Raw genomic sequence first — 19,710 nt, forward strand, 5'->3', positions numbered from 1 at the left:
GTGGCACCATTAGCAGCTGTATAGCAAAGCTGACCCCCTGCTGCTATGGCCATGATCAGTACTGGCACCCTTTGTGGCCATTTAACCCCTTAGATCCTACTGTTAATAGTAACCGTGATATCTAGATGGTTATTGTAGGACGCGGGCTCCCGCTCTAAGCCTAGTGGCACCCTGTGTGGCTCTAGTAGTTGCCACGGCAATCAGAGGCCAATTCATGGCCTTCAGGTTAGTCAGCTACGGTGGCCTGTAAGCCGGGTGTAACGGGCGACTGTCCGTGTAAATCTGATGGATCTGATATCCTGCAGCCCATTAGATCAGTGATCGGGCAAGTGACTGCCCCCTATAGGGACTAAGGGAGAAGAACAAAACAAAAACACGCAGACAAAAACACGCAGACATTGCCGTTTTCATTCTACTGATACACAAAAAAATGAAATAAAAAGTGATCAAAAAATCCAACTGATAAATATGGAAAACGTCATAAGGAGCGGGGTCATTCACCGGCCGAGACCTCCAGAGCGCAGGGACTGTGTGCAGACCACCGGTCACCATCACAATGGAGATTACATCACTGTTTACAATCCCCTAATATCCCAATACAGCAGTGATCTCCCCCAGCTGGCTGTAGAACTACAATTCCCAGCAGCCCTCCGGCTTATGCTCTGGAGGGGTAGACAGTCCACGCTGTGAGAGGCGGCACATATGGAGCCCGACCACTTTCTCTACAGCTCCCCGCAGGCACAATACCGAAAATAACAAATCACCGGCACCAACCGCCCTCCCACAATCCTGTGCGAAGCAGAGCAGGAATTACGACACGGCAACTGCTGACTTTCGTGTCGCCATGGGAACCCGGCGTAGTTTACTTCTCGGTTGCTAGGCAGTGGAGGCTGCGCCGCTCTGCAGGTAGGACGGATATGGAGCTATGTGCCGCTGATATTCCCACAGCTCCGGCCCGGTGTGCGCTGCGTCCTGCCTGTGCTGCGTCCTGCTTGTGCTGCGTCCTGCTTGTGCTGCGTCCTGCCTGTGCTGCGTCCTGCTTGTGCTGCGTCCTGCCTGTGCTGCGTCCTGCTTGTGCTGCGTCCTGCCTGCGCTGTTGTTTCCTGCCTACCTGTATCCTGCGCTTTGCCCTGCCTGCCTGGGTCCTGCCTGCTTTTTTCTGCTGTGTCCTGCCTGTCTTGTGCTCCATCCTACCTGCTTGTGTCCTGCCTGCGCTTTGCCCTGCCTGTGCCCTGTACTGCCTGCGGTGCATCCTTCCTGCACTGTGTCCCGCACTGCATCCTTGGGTCCTGCGCTGCGTCCTACCTGCTTGGGTCCTGTGCTTTGTCCTGCCTGCCTGGGTCCTGCGCTTTGTCCTGCCTGCCTGGGTCCTGCGCTTTGTCCTGCCTGCCTGGGTCCTGCGCTTTGTCCTGCCTGCCTGGGTCCTGCGCTTTGTCCTGCCTGCCTGGGTCCTGCGCTTTGTCCTGCCTGCCTGGGTCCTGCGCTTTGTCCTGCCTGCCTGGGTCCTGCGCTTTGTCCTGCCTGCCTGGGTCCTGTGCTTTGTCCTGCCTGCCTGGCTCCTGCGCTGCATCTTTCCTGCTCTGTGTCCTGCCTGCCTGGGTCCTGCGCTTTGTCCTGCCTGCCTGGCTCCTGCGCTGCATCTTTCCTGCTCTGTGTCCTGCCTGCCTGGGTCCTGCGCTTTGTCCCACCTGCCTGGATCCTGCCCTGCATCTTTCCTGCACTGTGTCCTACATGCCTGGGTCCTGTGCTGTTTCTTGCCTGCCTGGGTCCTGCGCTGCGTCCTTCCTGCCTGCCTGGGTCCTGCGCTGCATTTTTCCTGCTACGTTCACATTTGCGGTCAGCGCCGCAGCGTCGGGCGCCGCAGCGGCGCCGCATGCGTCATGCGCCCCTATATTTAACATGGGGGCGCATGGACATGCGTTGTGCTGCGTTTTGCGCCGCATGGCCGCAAGCGTTGGACGCAAGAAACGCTTCAAGTTGCATTTTTTTTGCGTCCAACTTTCGGCCAAAAAGGACGCATGCGGCGCAAAAACGCAGCGTTTTAGCGTGCGTTTTGCCGCGTTTTTGTTTGCGTTGTGCGCTGCGGCGCCGACGCTGCGGCGCACAACGCAAATGTGAACGTACCTGGGTCCTGCGCTGCGTCCTACCTGCTTGGGTCCTGCGCTTTGTCCTGCCTGCCTGGGTCCTGCGCTTTGTCCTGCCTGGGTCCTGCGCTTTGTCCTGCCTGCCTGGCTCCTGCGCTGCATCTTTCCTGCTCTGTGTCCTGCCTGCCTGGGTCCTGCGCTTTGTCCCGCCTGCCTGGCTCCTGCGCTGCATCTTTCCTGCGCTGTGTCCTACATGCTTGGGTCCTGTGCTGTTTCTTGCCTGCCTGCGTCCTGCGCTGCATCTTTCCTGCACTGGGTCCTGCGCTGCTTCCTACCTGCCTGGGTCCTGCGCTGCGTCCTGCCTGCTTGCGTCCTGAGCTGCATCCTACCTGCCTCGTCCTGCGCTGCGTCCTGCATTGTGCCCTGCCTGTGTCCTGTCCGCATCTTGTCTGCTTTTTTCTGTTGTATCCTGCCCTGTGCCCTGCCTGTCTGTATCTTGTGCTGCTACTTTTACATTGATGACCTATCCTTGGGATAGGTCATCAATGTCTAATCGGCTGGGGTCTGACACCTTGCACCCCCGCTGATCAGCTGTTATCAGTGTTGGCTGCGGGGGGCCGCTGGCCACAAGTACTCGCAGAGCTGTCCGTCTTCGAATAGTGGCGTTGCAGAGTAATGCACATCCACCGCTACTAATTTGAATAGGAGGCAGATGTGCAGTACCCGGCTGCGGCGACTATCAGAAGATGGAACAGTTCAGCAAGTGACTACTTCCAGCGGGTGGCCCCCGATAACAGCTGATCAGTGGGGGAGCCGGGTGTTGGACCCTGGCCAAACAGACATTTATAACCACTTATCCTAAGGAGAGGTCATCAGTGTAAAAGTAGTGAACAACCTCTTTAATAAATCAATTCTTATAATGATTTACTACAATAGGTTCGTCTGTGTGTTACCTTTATTCTAATATATAAATCTATTTACTATGATAGGCGATTATCTCATTATATATCTTTGAGAGCGCACTGCCCCTTTGCTTCCTGCCTGCCTGCTTGCCTGGAAAATGGTGTGTCACCGGTGACTGACAGTTTGGGATAGCGACATGGTTGACCACTGAGACCCCATACATTAATAATTTCCCTATTGCAGCCCCATACAGTAATAATGTCCGCCATTGTGGCCCCATTTATTTTGGACCCCAATAACTAATTATGTTTCCTACTGTGACCAAATACATTAATAATGTCCTCTGTGATTAGAAAAGGATTGTACATCCAAATTCCTTATGCACTAAAATGCTTTTTTATTGCATTTAATTTAAAAGAAAAACATCAAATTTGCATTCACATGATTGAAAACTGATGTCAGAGAAAAAGGTAAATGCAAAGTTTATGTTTATCTTTTACTAAAAATTGAATAAAGAAAATGATTTAATTGCTTAAGGAAATTGGATGTGCCATCTTTCTCTATACATTGATGGTCTGTAACTGAAAATGGCACCCATTTATGCTCAGACTAATATCTGTCTACTAATCTGATTAACATGCATATGTGGTAAGCCCTTGTGCCTGCTCTTTGTATCTATTAACCCCTTCATGACCCCAGCTTTTTTCGGTTTTGCATTTTCGTTTTTCGCTCCCTTTCTTCCCAGAGCCATAACTTTTTTTTATTTTTCTGTCAATATGGCCATGTGAGGGCTTATTTTTTGCGGGGACGAGTTGTACTTTTGAACGACACCATTGGTTTTACCATGTTGTGTATTAGAAAACGGGGAAAAAATTCCAAGTGCACTGAAATTGCAAAAAAAAAGTGCAATCCCACACTTGTTTTTTGTTTGGCTTTTTTGCTAGGTTCACTAAATACTAGAAATTTCCTGCCATTATGATTCTCAAGGTCATTACTAGTTCATAGACACCTAACATGTCTAGGTTATTTTTTATCTAAGTGGTAGAAAAAAACTGCACCATTTTCCGATACCCGTAGCGACTCCATTTTTCGTGATCTTTGGTCTGGTGAAGGCTTATTTTTTGCGTGCCAAGCTGACATTTTTAATGATACCATTTTGGTGCAGATACGTTCTTTTGATCGACCGTTACTGCATTTTAATGCAATGTCGCAGCGACCAAAAAAACGTACTTCTGGCGTTTTGAATTTTTTTCTCGCTACGCCGTTTAGCGATCAGGATCAGGTTAATCCTTTTTTTTTATTGATTGGGCAATTCTGAATGCGGCGATACCAAATATGTGTAGGTTTAATTTTTTTTAATTGTTTTATTTTGAATGGGGCGAAGGGGGGTGATTTAAACTTTTATATATATATATTTTTTTCGTATTTTTTAAACATTTTTTTTTTAACTTTTGCCATGCTTCAATAGCCTCCATGGGAGGCTAGAAGCAGGCACAACTCGATCGACTCTGCTACATAGGAGCGATGCATAAATTGCTCCTATGTAGGAGAATTACAGCATTGCTATGAGCGCCGACCACAGGGTGGCGCTCAAAGCAATCCGGCACCAACAACCATAGAGGTCTTCAATAGATCTCTAGTTATCAAGCCAACGCATCGTTGACCCCCGATCACGTGATGGGGGTCAGTGATGCGCGCATTTCCGGCCCGATGGCCGGAATTGCTAGCTAAATGCCCCTGTCAGTGTTTGACAGTAGCATTTAACTACTTAATAGCGGCAGGTGAATCGTGATTCCACCCGCCGCTATTGCGGGCACATGTCAGCTGTCCAAAACAGCTGACATGTCCCGGCTTTGATGCGGGCTCACCGCCGGAGCCCAAATTAAAGCGGGGGTTCTGTCCTCGGACGTACTATCCTGTCCGAGGTCAGAAAGGGGTTAATACCGTCCCTAGTTCTCATAGCCCTAAACACCATGTCTGCAAATTGAGATTCTGATTTGGCTTTTATCCTAAGTCATATTGCAAGACTCATTAAAGGGTCCATAGTGACTTGTAGGATTGCTGCTTCCAACAGGTGGTGCTATAGAGTTGAAGTCCTCTTCCTGACTGAAAAGGCAATTTGCATATTAAATTTCCTAAAGGAGAATTGAACAGCGAGCCTCCTTACCTTGGCATGCCAGATCTGGTATGTTACTCTCCACAAAGAAGAACTTTACCCCTTAGACCTCAGTCCAGAGCCTCTCACCTAGCCAAATCAGTTCTCATACGTTGCACTGATGAGGAACAATAGTCCGAAACACCATTTATGATAACTGAGATTCTGATTTGGCTTTTATCCTAAGTTATATTGCAAGGCTTGTTAAAGGGTCGATAGTGACTTATAGGATTGCTGTTTCCAACAGATGGCTCTATAGAGTTCTACTCCTCTTCTTTTCTGAAGAGGCAATTTGCATATTAAATGTCCCTAATTGTAGCACCACAAAAAAAAGTTAATTTATTTCAGTTCTTCAATTCAAAAAGTGAACCTCATATATTATATAGTCATTACAAACAGAGTGATCTATTTCAAGTGTTTATTTCTGTTAATGTTGATGATTATGGCTTGCAGCCAATGAAAACCCGAAATTCATTATCTCAGTAAATTAGAATACTTTATAACACCAGCTTGAAAAATTATTTTAAAATCCGAAATGTTGGCCTACTGAAATATATGTTCAGTGAATGCACTCAGTAATTGGTCAGGGCTCCTATTGCATCAATTACTGCATCAATGTGGCATGGCATGGAGTCGATCAGCCTGTGGCACTGCAGAGGTGTTATGGAAGCCCAGGTTGCTTTGATATCAGCCTTCAGCTCATCTGCATTGTTGGGTCTGGTGTCTCTCATCTTCCTCTTGACAACACCCCATAGATTCTCTATGGGTTTAAGGTCAGGTGAGTTTGTTGGCCAATCAAGCACAGTGAGGCTGTCGTCACACTAGCAGTATTTGGTCAGTATTTTACATCAGTATTTGTAAGCCAAAACCAGGGGTGGGTGATACATGCAGAAGTGGTGCATATATTTCTATTATACTTTTCCTCTATTTGTTCCACTCCTGGTTTTGGCTTACAAATACTGATGTAAAATACTGACCAAATACTGAATGTGTGACGGCAGCCTTATACTGTTGTTTTTAAACCAGGAATTGGTACTTTTGGCAGTGTGGACAGGTGCCAAGTCCTGCTGGAGAATTACATTTCCATCTCCAAAAAGCTTTTCGGCAGAGGGAAGCATGAAGTGCTCTATAATTTCCAGGTAGACGGCTGCGCTGACTTTGGTCTTGATAAAATGCAGTGGACCTACACCAGCAGATGACATGGCTCCCCAAAACATCACTTATTGTGGAAATGTCACGGGGATGCAAGGAGGGCGAGAGCTAATAACCCGGGCCCCTGCAATTTCCCTCAGACTAGGGAAACCCTGTCTGACCCTCTACCTGAAGTTTACACTGAAGGTGTGCATGTTCAGGCCTCCACCCTCACCCTCACTCCTGATTCAGCCCTAAACTGAACACCACCGCCCACCACCCAGTGAATGCAATAGACCAATACCCACAGTTATAACAAACAAGGATAAAGGAAAATATACACCACGCCGCAGTCAATCAGGAATACACTATAAAGGTGCAGGGCAAAATAAATACAAATATAGGAAGGAGTAAATAAGACAAAGGAAAATTCACCACCAGCAACGATTCTCCAACAACCAGCTCTCCACTTCGGACCGAGATAACTATGGATAAGACAGAAGCTATAATCGGCGACGCCCAAAGATCAGGAGAACCATTTAAAGGAAATGGGCATGGCCCAGCTTCCAATCCGAGGATCAGATAAATTAACCCTGGAGCAGCCAGACGAAAACTAGCCGACGCCAATGAGCAAACAGTGGTTAAACGCGGAATTACCGCTGTCTGTCAGACGACCTGGTCTGGACAGTGTCCGACATGACAGTACCCCGCCTTCTACGAGGGACCCCAGGGCCCTCACAGCTTATAGGACCCGGCTGTTGTGGATTCTGTTTTTGGGCTCCCTCTGGTGGTTACAAGTGGTACTGGGTGACTTTGGTGGGTTGTGGTCTCTGGTTTCCACCTGTCCATCATAGGCTGGGTGTTTCCTATATAACTTGGCTTTCCTGTCATTCCCTTTCCGGCTATCAATGTAATCAGAGTGTCTCTGTTTGCCTCTGCTACCTGCTCCTATAATCTGCTGGACAAGCTAAGTTCTGATTTTCCTGTTTTTTGTGTTCTGCCTTATCATGTTTTTAGTCCAGCTTGCATACATATGAATCTTTGCTGCTGGTTGCTCTAGTGGGCTGAAATTACTCCCCATGTACCATGAGTTGGCACATGGGTCCCAGTAATTTCAGGATGCTTTTTGGAGAAAGGGTTTTTCGCTGACCGCCTAGATCTCTTTTGTATCCTTCTGCTATCTAGCTGTAGCGGGCCTCATTTTGCTAAAACTGTTTTCATACCTGCGTATGTGCCTTCCTCTTAATTCACCGTCATTATATGTGGGGGGCTGCTATCCCTTTGGGGTATTTCTCTAGGAGGCAAGAGAGGTCTGCTTTTTATCTGCTAGGGGAAGTTAGTTCTCCGGCTGGCGCGAGACGTCTAGAGTCCCCGTAGGTACGTTCCCCGGCTGCTGATAGTGTTTGTGTTAAGTTCAGGATCGCGGTCAGCTCAGGTTCCATCACCCTAGAGCTTGTCCTATTTTTGTGCTTGCCCTTTTGGTGATTCCCTGCCATTGGAATCATGACACCGGCTTGTCCGGATGGCGACGATGAAAACACCTGACCAGCCGATCCGTATGAATGTCCGAGGCTGGTACCCAGGACCTCTCCTCAGGCCCATAACCACGCCAGTGTTCCAGATATTGTAAAGTGCGGCGCACCACACGAGAGTCAACCACCCTGGAGACTTCAAATTCTAGGTTACCATCCACCAAGACTGGAGGTGGCATAGGCGCCGCGTCCACAGAACCCACCACCTTCTTAAGAAGAGACCTGTGGAACACGTTGTGTATTTTATACACCTTAGGGAGCTCCAGTCGGTACGCTACTGGGTTAATGACGGCGGTGACCCTAAATGGACCAATAAACCGTGGACCCAATTTAAGGGATGGTATCTTGAGTCTTATGTTTTTTGTGGATAATCACACCCAGTCATCCACACTCAGGTCCGGACCTGGCACACGCCTACTGTCAGCCACACGTTTGTACCTAGCACCCACACTCAACAGGCACTGTTTCACTCTCCTCCAGACTGATGACAATTGTGTTCCTAACTGGTCTTCCTCCGGAACGCCGGAAGAGCCTCTCTGACTCAACGTACAAAACTGAGGATGTAGCCCGTAAACACAAAAAAACGGAGACTCCCCAGACGACTCCTGGCGGTGATTATTGATGGCAAACTCAGCCAAAGGAAGAAAGGTAGACCACTCCTCCTGGTTATCAGAGACAAAGCAGCACAAGTACTGCTCCAAATTTTGGTTCATACGCTCGGTCTGACCATTTGACTGGGGATGAAACGCAGATGAATGAGACAACTTGATCCCCAGCCGTGAGCAAAATGCTTTCCAAAATTTTGCTACAAACTGAGTACCCCTATCTGACACGATGTCAGACGGAACTCCATGAAGCCTGACCACCTCCTGCACAAACACCTGAGCAAGAGTCTTAGCGTTAGGTAAAGAAGGCAAAGACACAAAGTGTGACATTTTTGAAAACCGATCCACAATCACCAAAATGACCGTGTTCCCAGCTGAGGGAGGCAAATCAGTGATGAAATCCATGGAGATTTCCGTCCATGGCTTACTAGGTACCTCCAGAGGAAGTAGTGTGCCAACAGGACGGGAGAGGGGCGTCTTCGCCCTAGCGCACGTGGTGCAAGCTGACACATATGAGACCACGTCCTGTCGGATTTTGGGCCACCAAAACCGACGTGACACCAACTCCAAAGTACCTCTAACCCCTGGGTGGCCAGCCAGGACAGTATCATGATGCTCCGCCAACACCTTTAGGCGGAGCTGAAGCGGTACAAAAGATTTGTTGATGGGAAGCTCAGATGGTACCTCCTCCTGAGCCTCGGCAATCTCAGCCTCAACCTCGGTAGTGAGGGCTGAAACCACAACACCCTTTTGGAGAATGGGTACTGGGTCTTTCCAAGGTTCTCCCCCCCGGAAAACACCTGGACAGAGCATCCGCCTTAGTGTTTTTAGACCCTGGTCTGTAAGTGACAACAAAGTTGAACCGCGTGAAAAACAATGCCCAGCGAGCCTGCCTGGGAGACAGACGCTTGGCAGACTCCAAATACAGCAGATTCTTATGGTCGGTAATAACAGTGACCTGATGTACCGACCCCTCCAAGAAGTGTCACCATTCCTCAAAGGCCAACTTAATAGCCAACAACTCCCTGTTGCCGATATCGTAGTTGCGTTCAGCGGACGACAGTTTTTTGGAGAAATAGGTGCACGGACGCAAACCACTCAAGGATGAGCCTTGAGATAGTACCGCCCCCACACCAACCTCAGACGCATCGACTTCCACGACAAAGGGTTTAGATACGTCTGGCTGCACAAGAATGGGGGCTGAAACAAAACTGTTCTTGAGAAATTCAAATGCGCGAACAGCAGCCTCAGGCCAAACAGAGAAATTGGTACCCTTTTTAGTCATGTCAGTTAGCGGTTTAGCAATGATAGAAAAATCCTTGATAAATTTCCTATAGTAGTTAGAAAACCCAAGGAACCGCTGAAGTGCTTTCAGGTTATCAGGACGTTCCCAATGCAGCACCGCTTGTACCTTAGCGGCGTCCATTTTAAAACCAGAAGCAGACACAATATAACCCAAGAACGGCAACTCATGAGCAAAAAATACACATTTCTCAAGTTTAGCATACAGCTTATTCTCTCTGAGAAGCTGTAACACCTGCCTGACGTGATCTAAATGAGCATCACGGTCGCAAGAATATATGAGAATGTCATCTAGGTACACGATAACGAATTTCCCCAAAACATGCGAGAACACATCATTGATGAAATGTTGGAACACTGCAGGTGCGTTAGTTAACCCAAAAGGCATCACCAAATTTTCAAAATGACCCTCAGGGGTATTAAAAGCCGTCTTCCACTCATCACCTTGATGGACTCTTATGAGGTTGTACGCCCCCCTGAGGTCAAGCTTGGTAAACCACTAAGCACCTGCCACCTGGTTGAACAAGTCAGGTATCAGTGGCATAGGGTATGGATCACGAACCGTAATCTGGTTCAACTCCCTGAAATCCAAACACGGGCGTAATCCGCCATCTTTCTTCTTCACGAAGAAGAACCCTGCTGCCACCGGCGAGGATGACTGCCTGATGTGCCCTTTGCTCAAACTTTCAGAAATGTAATCCTTGAGCTCTTGTCTCTCCGCACCGGAGATGTTGAACATCCTTGCTTTAGGCAACTTGGCCCCTGGTTTAAACCTGATAGAACAGTCATAGGAGCGGTGTGGCGGTAACTCTGAACAACCCTTCTCAGAGAACACATCCGCATAATCCTGAAGTGACTCAGGAACGCTTGAAGTCACAGCGGACACACATGTGGCCAGGCAATTCTCCTGACAGAAATCACTCCACTGGATTATGTCCTGAGTTTTCCAGTCAATCACCGGGTTGTGTGTAGACAACCATGGAAAACCCAGAACCAATTGTGCTGGAAGACTCTTGAGCACCTTACATGTGACCTGCTCGAAATGAAGAACCCCAATGTGGAGTTTAACCTCAGCCACGAACTCAGTAATCTCCCCCTGTGGAAGAGGAGCAGAATTGATGGTGACCACACGGATAGGATGAGGCAGTTTTTCAATCTTAAAACCAGCAGTGCGCGCAAACTCCTCATCAATGAGATTTGTGGCGGAACCACTATCCACAAAAATAGTGATTGGTATCTCTCTGCCAGCGACAACAACTTTGGCAGGGAGCATGCACTGAGAAATCATCATGGAGGATATACATAAGCTCAGATTGGACTCCTCCACACCCTCTGAGCTCAGAAGTTTTCCGCCGTTGCGTTTTTCTTTAACAGCAGAGGACAGATATTAATAAAATGACCAGTTTTACCGCAGAAAAAACAGGCTCCCTGCTTCCTGAGTACAGGGGTACGATTCTTAACATGTGACACCCCTGCGATTTGCATAGATTCCGTGGGCTCACCTGCAGCAACCTCACGTGAACCTAAACCTTCACCCACAGGCGGCGTCTCATGATTCCCCTGACGCAAATGGCGATCAATGCGGACAACAAGACTCATAGCGGAATCTAGTGAAGCAGGAGTCTCGTACATCAGGAGGGCTTTTTTAACCCTATTAGAAACTCCATGAATAAAGTGACTCCGCAATGCTGGCTCATTCCACTGAGTGTCAATCGCCCAGCGGCGAAATTCAGAACAGTAATCCTCTGCAACACGCTCCCCCTGGCAAATAGTGCGTAACTTAGATTCTGCTAGAGCCATTCTGTCTGGATCGTCGTAAATGTGTCCTAGACCAGAAAAGAAACTCTCCACTGAGTTAAATGCAACAGAATCAGACGGCAATGAAAATGCCCAGGCTTGGGGATCCCCGCTCAATAATGACAACACCAGGCCCACACGTTGAGCCTCATTACCAGAGGAGATCGGGCGCATACGGAAATACAGTTTGCAAGCTTCACGAAAAGAAACAAATTTACTGCGTTCCCCAGCAAATTTTTCAGGCAAAGGAAACTTGGGCTCATTAACTCCTCCTGTCGCTCCAGCCTGTATATTAGATACTGCTAGTCCCTGTTGCTGCACTGCTCCCTTCAACTCAGTGACCTGTAGGGACAGCGCCTCCAACTGGCGGGTTATGGAAGTCATGGGATCCATGACAAAACACAGAGAAAAGAGAAAAAAAAGGAACCCCTTTTTTTTTTTTTGTTGTTGTTAGGCCGATTATAATGTCACGGGGATGCAAGGAGGGCGAGAGCTAATAACCCGGGCCCCTGCAATTTCCCTCAGACTGGGGAAACCCTGTCTGACCCTCTACCTGAAGTTTACACTGAAGGTGTGCATGTTCAGGCTTCCACCCTCACCCTGATTCCTGATTCAGCCCTAGACTGAACACCACCACCCACCACCCAGTGAATGCAATAGACCAATACCCACAGTTATAACAAACAAGGATAAAGGAAAATATACACCACACCGCAGTCAATCAGGAATACACTATAAAGGTGCAGGGCAAAATAAATACAAATATAGGAAGGAGTAAATAAGACAAAGGAAAATACAACACCAGCAACGATTCTCCAACAACCAGCTCTCCACTCCGGACCGAGATAACTACGGATAAGACAGAAGCTATAATCGGCGACGCCCAAAGATCAGGAGAACTATTTAAAGGAAATGGGCATGGCCCAGCTTCCAATCCGAGGATCAGATAAATTAACCCCGGAGCAGCCAGACGAAAACTAGCCGACGCCAATGAGCAAACAGTGGTCAAACGCGGAATTACCGCTGTCTGTCAGACGACCTGGTCTGGACAGTGTCCGACATGACAGGAAACTTCACACTAGACCTCAAGCAGCTTGGATTGTGGCCTCTCCACTCTTCCTCCAGACTCTGGGACCTTGATTTCCAAATGAAATGCAAAATTTACTTTCATCTGAAAACAACACCTTGGACCACTGAGCAACAGTCCAGTTCTTTTTCTCCTTGGCCCAGGTAAGACACTTCTGGCGTTGGCTATTGATCATGAGTGGCTTGACACAAGGAATGCGACAATTGTAACCCATATCTTGGATACATCTGTGTGTGGTGGCTCTTGCAGCAATGACTCCAGCAGCAGTCCAATCCTTGTGAATCTCCCCCAGACTTTTCTGTGGCCTTTTCTTAACAATCCTTTCAAGGCTGCGGTTATCCCAGTTCCTTGTGCACCTTTTTCTACCACACTTTTTCCTTCCACTCAACTTTCCATTAATATGCTTGGATATAGCACTCTGTGAACAGCCAGCTTCTTTAGCAATGACCTTTTGTGGCTTACCCTCCTTGTGGAGTGTGTCAATGACTGCCTTCTGGACATCTGTCAAGTCAGCAGTCTTCCCCATGATCGTGGTACCTACTGAAACAGACTAAGGGACCTTTTTAAACACTTAGGAAGCCTTTGCAGGTGTTTTTGTTCTACTTTACATAGATAATGACTTTTGGGTTTTCATTGGCTGTAAGCCATAATCATCAACATTAACAGAAATAGCCACTTGAAATAGGTCACTGTGTTTTGTAATGATTCTGTATAATATATGAGTTTCACTTTTTGTATTGAAGAAGTGAGATAAATTAACTTTTTAATGATATTCTAATTTTGTGAGAAGTACCTGTATTTATTATGTACTCCATTATGGCCCCCATTCCTTAATAATGTCCTCTGCTGTGACTCCTATATGTTAATATTTTCTTCCATTGTGAACCCCATCCACTAACAATGTCCTCCATTTTGTCCCCATACACTAATAATGTCCTTCTGAGGCAACTAAATTTTTCCCATTGTTGCCTCAAATACACTAACATTGCCTCCAACTGTGACACCATGCACTAATAATTTCCCCCATTGTGGCTCCATTCATTAATAACATCCCCCATTTTGGACCACACATTAATAGTGTCCCTCATTGTGACCACCATGCACTAATAATGTCCTCATTGTGACCCCATACGTTTATAAGGTCCCATTGTGGCCCCACACCATAATGTCCCCCATTGTGGCCAGCATATACTATTAATGTCTCTCATTATGGCCTCATAGACTAACTAGGTTCCCCACCTGTTATGGGCTTCATAAACTAATGAAGCAATAACTAATATTTCCGAAGAGTTGTAAGAGGGCTTATTTTTTGGGGGGACACGCTGTATTTTTCACTGGTGCCATTTTTGAGTACATATTACATTTTTTCATCACAGAAATGGAGCTCTGTAATGGTACACAAAGCGATATGTGCTCATGACGGATATTTACGTCATATAGCGTTGATTATTGATTCATGTGTCAGATTTTGCCAATTTTGCTTTTACAACACATTCATTTGTACAAGTTCCATTTAGATGTTTTGAACAGAATCAGAAATTTCTGTATCAAAATCTGCCATGGATAAAAGGGCTTGACTCAACAAGACCCCATTTATGATGAGCTGATCAGTGCAGCTCCAGCTCCGCCTTATTCTGACTTGGCACTTTACACTAGGCGACACATTCCCCCTTAGACCTCCTGTAAAAGGCCTCTCATTCAGCCAAATTAGAGCTCTTGCTTTGCACTGATGAGGGGTAAACACCCCAAACATGTGTCTGCAAATGGAATGTCTGGTTTGGATTCTTACCCTAACATGTTGCAATTCTTGTTAAAGGGTTTATATTAACATTTAGCATTATAACATCTAATAGGTGGCTCTAGAGGTCCAGCCCTTTTCCTCTATGAAGAGGCTATTTGCATATTTAAAGGGCCTGTCTGGTCTTCTATTAAAAGTCTTTAGTCACTACTTATGACTGCATACTTCTGAATCTTTACAGCATGCGCATCACACACTGTCATGATTCTCCTATATTGCTGCCGAGAGTGGGAGGTCACATTCTGCAAATCGGTCTCGTGCCGAGTAGACGTGCTTGGCCTTATTCAAGTCACTTGTATTGAACAAGGCCGAGCAGGTCTAGTCGGGATGTGGCCAGAAGTATGTTAATCAAATACTTGTGGTTACGAGACCACCCACTTTCAGCAGCAATACCAGGGAGTCCTGACAGTGTGCGGTGCAAAACTAAACAACCACTTTAGGCTATGTGCCCACGATGCGGATTCATGTGCGGATTTTTCCGCAGCGTTTTACCTGCGGATTAACCATGGATTTCCTGCATTTTTTGTGTGGATTTCACCTGCGTTTTTACACCTGCAGATTCCTATTGAGGAACAGGTGTAAAACGCTGTGGAATCCGCACAAAGAATTGACATGCTGTGGAAAATAAACCGCTGCGTTTCTGCGCGGTATTTTCCGCAGCATGGGCACTGCGGATTTGATTCCATAGGTTTGATTCTGTTCTATGCGGTTTACAGTACCATGTAAACCTATGGAAAACTGCTGCGAATTCGCAGCGGCCAATGTGCTGCGAATCCGCAGCAAAATCCGCAACGTGTGCACATACCCTTAAGCTCCAGCTCTTGAAACCCCCATCAATTAGCTAATCAAACTTGTTTGCCGATACACATATGCCCTGATCCCCGAAAGGGATGAGGAGCCATGCATACCAGGATAGGGATGAGGGGACAATGCATATTAGGATAGGAATGAAGAGCCATGCAGACCAGGATAGGGATGAGGGGACAATGCATACCGTAATAGGGATGAGAAGCCATGCATACCAGGATAGGAATGAGGGAGCCATGCATACAAGGATATGGGTGAGGAGCCATGCATACAGGATAGAGGATGAGAAACCATGCATACCAGGATTGAGATGAGGAACCATGCATACCAGGATAGGGATGAGGAGCCATGCATACAGGATAGAGGATGAGAAACCATGCATACCAGGATTGAGATGAGAAACCATGCATACCAGGATTGAGATGAGGAGGCCATGCATACCAGGATGGGGATGAGAGGACAATGCATACCAGGCTTATACCTGAGTCAATAAGTTTTCCCATTTTTTCGTGGTAAAATTAAGTACGTCAGCTTATACTCAAGTATACACGGTATCTGTATTGAAAGAAAAGATGCTACCGTCACTCCGTATCCTTAGTAGATGTGAACTTTTCCAACATGACAATGATCCAAAACACATATTTGACGCTACTGATGCATTTCTGAAGAATAACAGGGTGAAAATGAGTCAGTAGCCAAGTATGTCTTCTGATTTGAACCCAATTGAGCACCTGTGGAGAGTTCTGAAGAGACAAGTTGAGCATCACTCTCCATCCAGCATCCGGGCTCTAAAAGAGGTAATTCTTGAAGAATGAAAAAGAGGTTGCAGTATGTCACCATCTTGTTCATTCCATGCCTAGAAGACTTGGTGCTGTCTTTAAAAATCATGGAGGTCATACAAAATACTAGATGTAGTAGTTTTTGATGTGGGGTGCAAAAAAGCAATGCAAAAACCAACAGAGAAACTGCGTAGGGAAAAAGATTGCAGCTTTTTCCTAAGGCGGTTTCACCTAGGAAAACCTTGGTTATAATGGAAAGCTACCCAAAACAAAGTATGCTAGTTCTTGATTGGATTTGTGCAATCAAAATATTATATAATGTCTTTAATATTACTGTACATAACCGCTACACTTCCACTGACACAATGTATTTATATGTAGAGGAAGATGTCTGAAGGTGATTCTGAACTACAAGAAATGTCATCTAATGCAGTTGACCAAGATGTCTGTGAGAAGGAAATAGAAGTGTGTAATGAAGCTCAAAAAATATCTCCAACCCCTGAGTCTTCTCAAGAGCAGCCCCCTGACGCCAACGATGGAGATTTCGAGGAACAAGTAAATGAACCAGAAACTGAAGAACAGGGTTCTCCTAATGTGTCACATGAAGAAATGTTTCATGATGTAGGAAAGAAGGAAGCCATTGAGGTAGAATTAACACAAATATTTCCATACTCTTTGTACTCTCCATACTTGCTATACTCTCCATACTCACTGTACTCTCCATCCTTGCTATAATACTCTCAGTACTCCTTCAGCGGGGATAATCATTGAACACGCGGTGGGGAAAGGCCCATTGTTAGCCAGTCTAGAAGCAGGTAGATTCAGAATTAACCCAAAAAAATTCCCAACAATAGCTATGCTGGGGAAAGTCTGGCAGAAAATTAAGCAATGGAGGGGTGTAATGGAATTTACAAGATATACGCCAATTTGGTTTGTTCCTAGATTGGCAGAGCTTATGAGATTGTGGGGGTTCGGTCAGTGGAGGCGCATTGGCATTTGGTTCGTGTCTCAGTTGCTTGATGGGGATGTTATTAAAGCATTCGAGACACTTAGGACTGAGTTTCCTTTATCCCAAAAGACATTTTTTCAGTACCTGCAGTTGAGACACGCCCTAAACTGTCAAAATGAGGGGTCGCGCTTGATTCTGCAGTCAGATAGCTTGTTGAACCTTATTGGGCCTCGGAAGAGTACGAGGGGGTTCATTACCTTGATATACAGGGGTCTGATGGATACCTTTTTATTGAAGCATCCGTTAAGGATTAAGGAGAAATGGGTGGCGGATGTGGGGCCATTGTCGGAGTCTATACTTTAATATATCCCCAGGGCTTCCCTGAGTGAGGCTAAGAGGGTGTCGCAGCTATACCTGGTGTATAGGGTGTACAGGACCCTGGCATGGATGATGAAGGCATGACTGACAGGTGACTCAAAATGCCCCAGGTGCGGTGAGGAAGGTGCCGATCTGCTAAATATGATGTGGTCGTGTGCTCGCCTCCAACTCTTTTGGGTGAAGGTGCTTAATTTGATCCAGGAGGTGACAGGAGTAAATGTGGTGTGTAACCCGCTGACTTGCCTTCTGGACTGTATAGATGATATCGCTACGGATGAATGACTATTGCAAGATTGTTGTATTCTGCGAAGAAGCAACAAAATAAATTTTATTGTCCTTATGGAAAGGAATATCTACATCAAGAGAGGTCAGAATTAGTGTTGAGCATTCTGATACTGCAAATATCGGGTATCGGCCGATATTCGCTGTATCGGAATTCCGATAACGAGTTCTGATACTTTTGCGATATCGGATACCGGAATCAGAAGTTCCTATAGTGCAATAATGCACTATAATGGAGTGTGGGCGGTGCGTGGGCGGAAACTGCATGTGTGTGTGCGGGCGGGGTCTGTGCGTGACCGTGGGGGGTCTGTGTGGGCTGCCGGGGCTCTGTGCGGGCCTGCCGGGGCTCTGTGCGGGCTGCCAAGGGTCTGTGCAGGCCTGCCGGGGGTCTGTGCGTGCCTGCCGGGGGTCTGTGCGTGCTGCCGGGGGTCTGTGCGGGCCTGCCGGGGCTCTGTGCGGGCTGCTGGGGGTCTGTGCAGGCCTGCCGGGGCTCTGTGCGGGCTGCCAGGGGTCTGTGCATGTATGCAGGCATTGTCCGATGGGACTACAAGCCTGCTACAGTGACAGTGATTGACACATTAGCCAATGGTGGGACAGTAGTAGTCCCATCATCCGGCTAATGTGTTGAATGTAAAAAAAACAAAACATACATACTGCATGCATACTACATGCATACTGCATGCATACTACATGCATACTACATGCATACTGCATGCATACTACATGCATACTACATGCATACTACATACATGCACACTACATACATACTACATACATACATACAACATACTACATACATACAACATACATACATACATACAACATACTACATACATACTACATACATACATACTACATACATACTACATACATACCACATACATACTACATACATACAACATACTACATACATACTACATACAACATACATACTACATACATACAACATACTACATACATACTACATACATACATACTACATTCATGCTACATACAACATACTACATATATACAACATACATACATACATACTACATACATACAACATACTGCATACATACTACATACATACTACATACATGCATACTACATACTACATACATACTACATACATACTGCATACATACTACATACATACTGCATACATACTACATACATACTGCATACATACTGCATACTGTTGTGAATTCCGTTCTCGGACTCCCTCCTGTGGTCATGAATGGTACTTTGGTTAGTTCTGCTCTTGGGCTCCCTCTGGTGGCTTTGAGCGGAACTGCTGGTCACTGAGGTTGGCTTTGTCAGCTGCTCTCGTTTATTGCTTGCTGGCTTCTCTATTTAACTCCACTCAGATCGTTACTTGATGCCAGCTGTCAATGTTTCAGTATTGGTTCAGATCTCTCTTGGACTTCTCTGAGGACCTGTCTACTCCAGCAGAAGCTAAGTCTTTGCTAGTTCATTTGTTGTTACTGCTTCCTGAATATATTTCTTAGTACTGCTAATTTCCAGTCCAGCTTGCTATCATGATATTCCCTTGCTAGCTGGAAGCTGTGGGGTGCAGAGTGGCACCTCCACACCGTGAGTCGGTGTGGGGAGTCTTTTTGCTTACTCTGCGTGGTTTTTGTAGTTTTTTGTGCTGACCGCATAAGTTCCCTTTGCTATCCTCTGACTATTTTAGTGAAGTCTGGCCTCCTTTGCTAAAACCTGTTTCATTCCTGTGTTTGTGACTTTCCTCTTAACTCACAGTCAATATATGTGGGGGGCTGCCTTTACCTTTGGGGAATTTCTCTGAGGCAAGGTTAGGCTTCTATTTCTATCTTTAGGAGTAGTTAGCTCTTAGGCTGTGAAGAGGCGTCTAGGGAGAGTTAGGTGCGCTCCACGGCTATTTCTAGTTTGTGTGATAGAAGTAGGGTTTGCGGTCAGCAGAGTTCCCACTTTCCCAGAGCTTGTTCCGATTACTAGTTTACTCATCAGGTCATTCCGGGTGCTCCTAACCACCAGGTCCATAACAGTACAGCTGGCCCACAAAGTGTTAATGCATCTCAAAAGAGGGATAAGAGAAGTTCTGAACCCATTTTTTTTTCTTTGCAGTGTGTTTTGTCTCTCTTTTCCCCTTAATCTCTG

At 46.5% G+C, this 19,710-nt stretch overlaps 1 protein-coding gene across 1 annotated transcript in view; it reads left to right on the forward strand.

The window, feature by feature from the left end:
* Positions 1 to 775: 775 nt before the first annotated feature.
* CFAP251 (cilia and flagella associated protein 251) overlaps positions 776 to 19,710 on the forward strand; it is a 159,903-nt gene continuing 140,968 nt past the window's right edge. Inside the window, exons 1-2 of the mRNA XM_077293132.1 lie at positions 776 to 906; positions 16,362 to 16,625. Coding sequence (XP_077149247.1) covers positions 16,368 to 16,625 — 258 coding nt within the window. The 5' untranslated portion in view covers positions 776 to 906; positions 16,362 to 16,367. The remainder of the gene's footprint in view (positions 907 to 16,361; positions 16,626 to 19,710) is intronic.

The sequence above is a fragment of the Ranitomeya variabilis genome, chromosome 1 (genome assembly GCF_051348905.1).
Source record: "Ranitomeya variabilis isolate aRanVar5 chromosome 1, aRanVar5.hap1, whole genome shotgun sequence".
NCBI classification, from domain to species: domain Eukaryota; kingdom Metazoa; phylum Chordata; class Amphibia; order Anura; family Dendrobatidae; genus Ranitomeya; species Ranitomeya variabilis.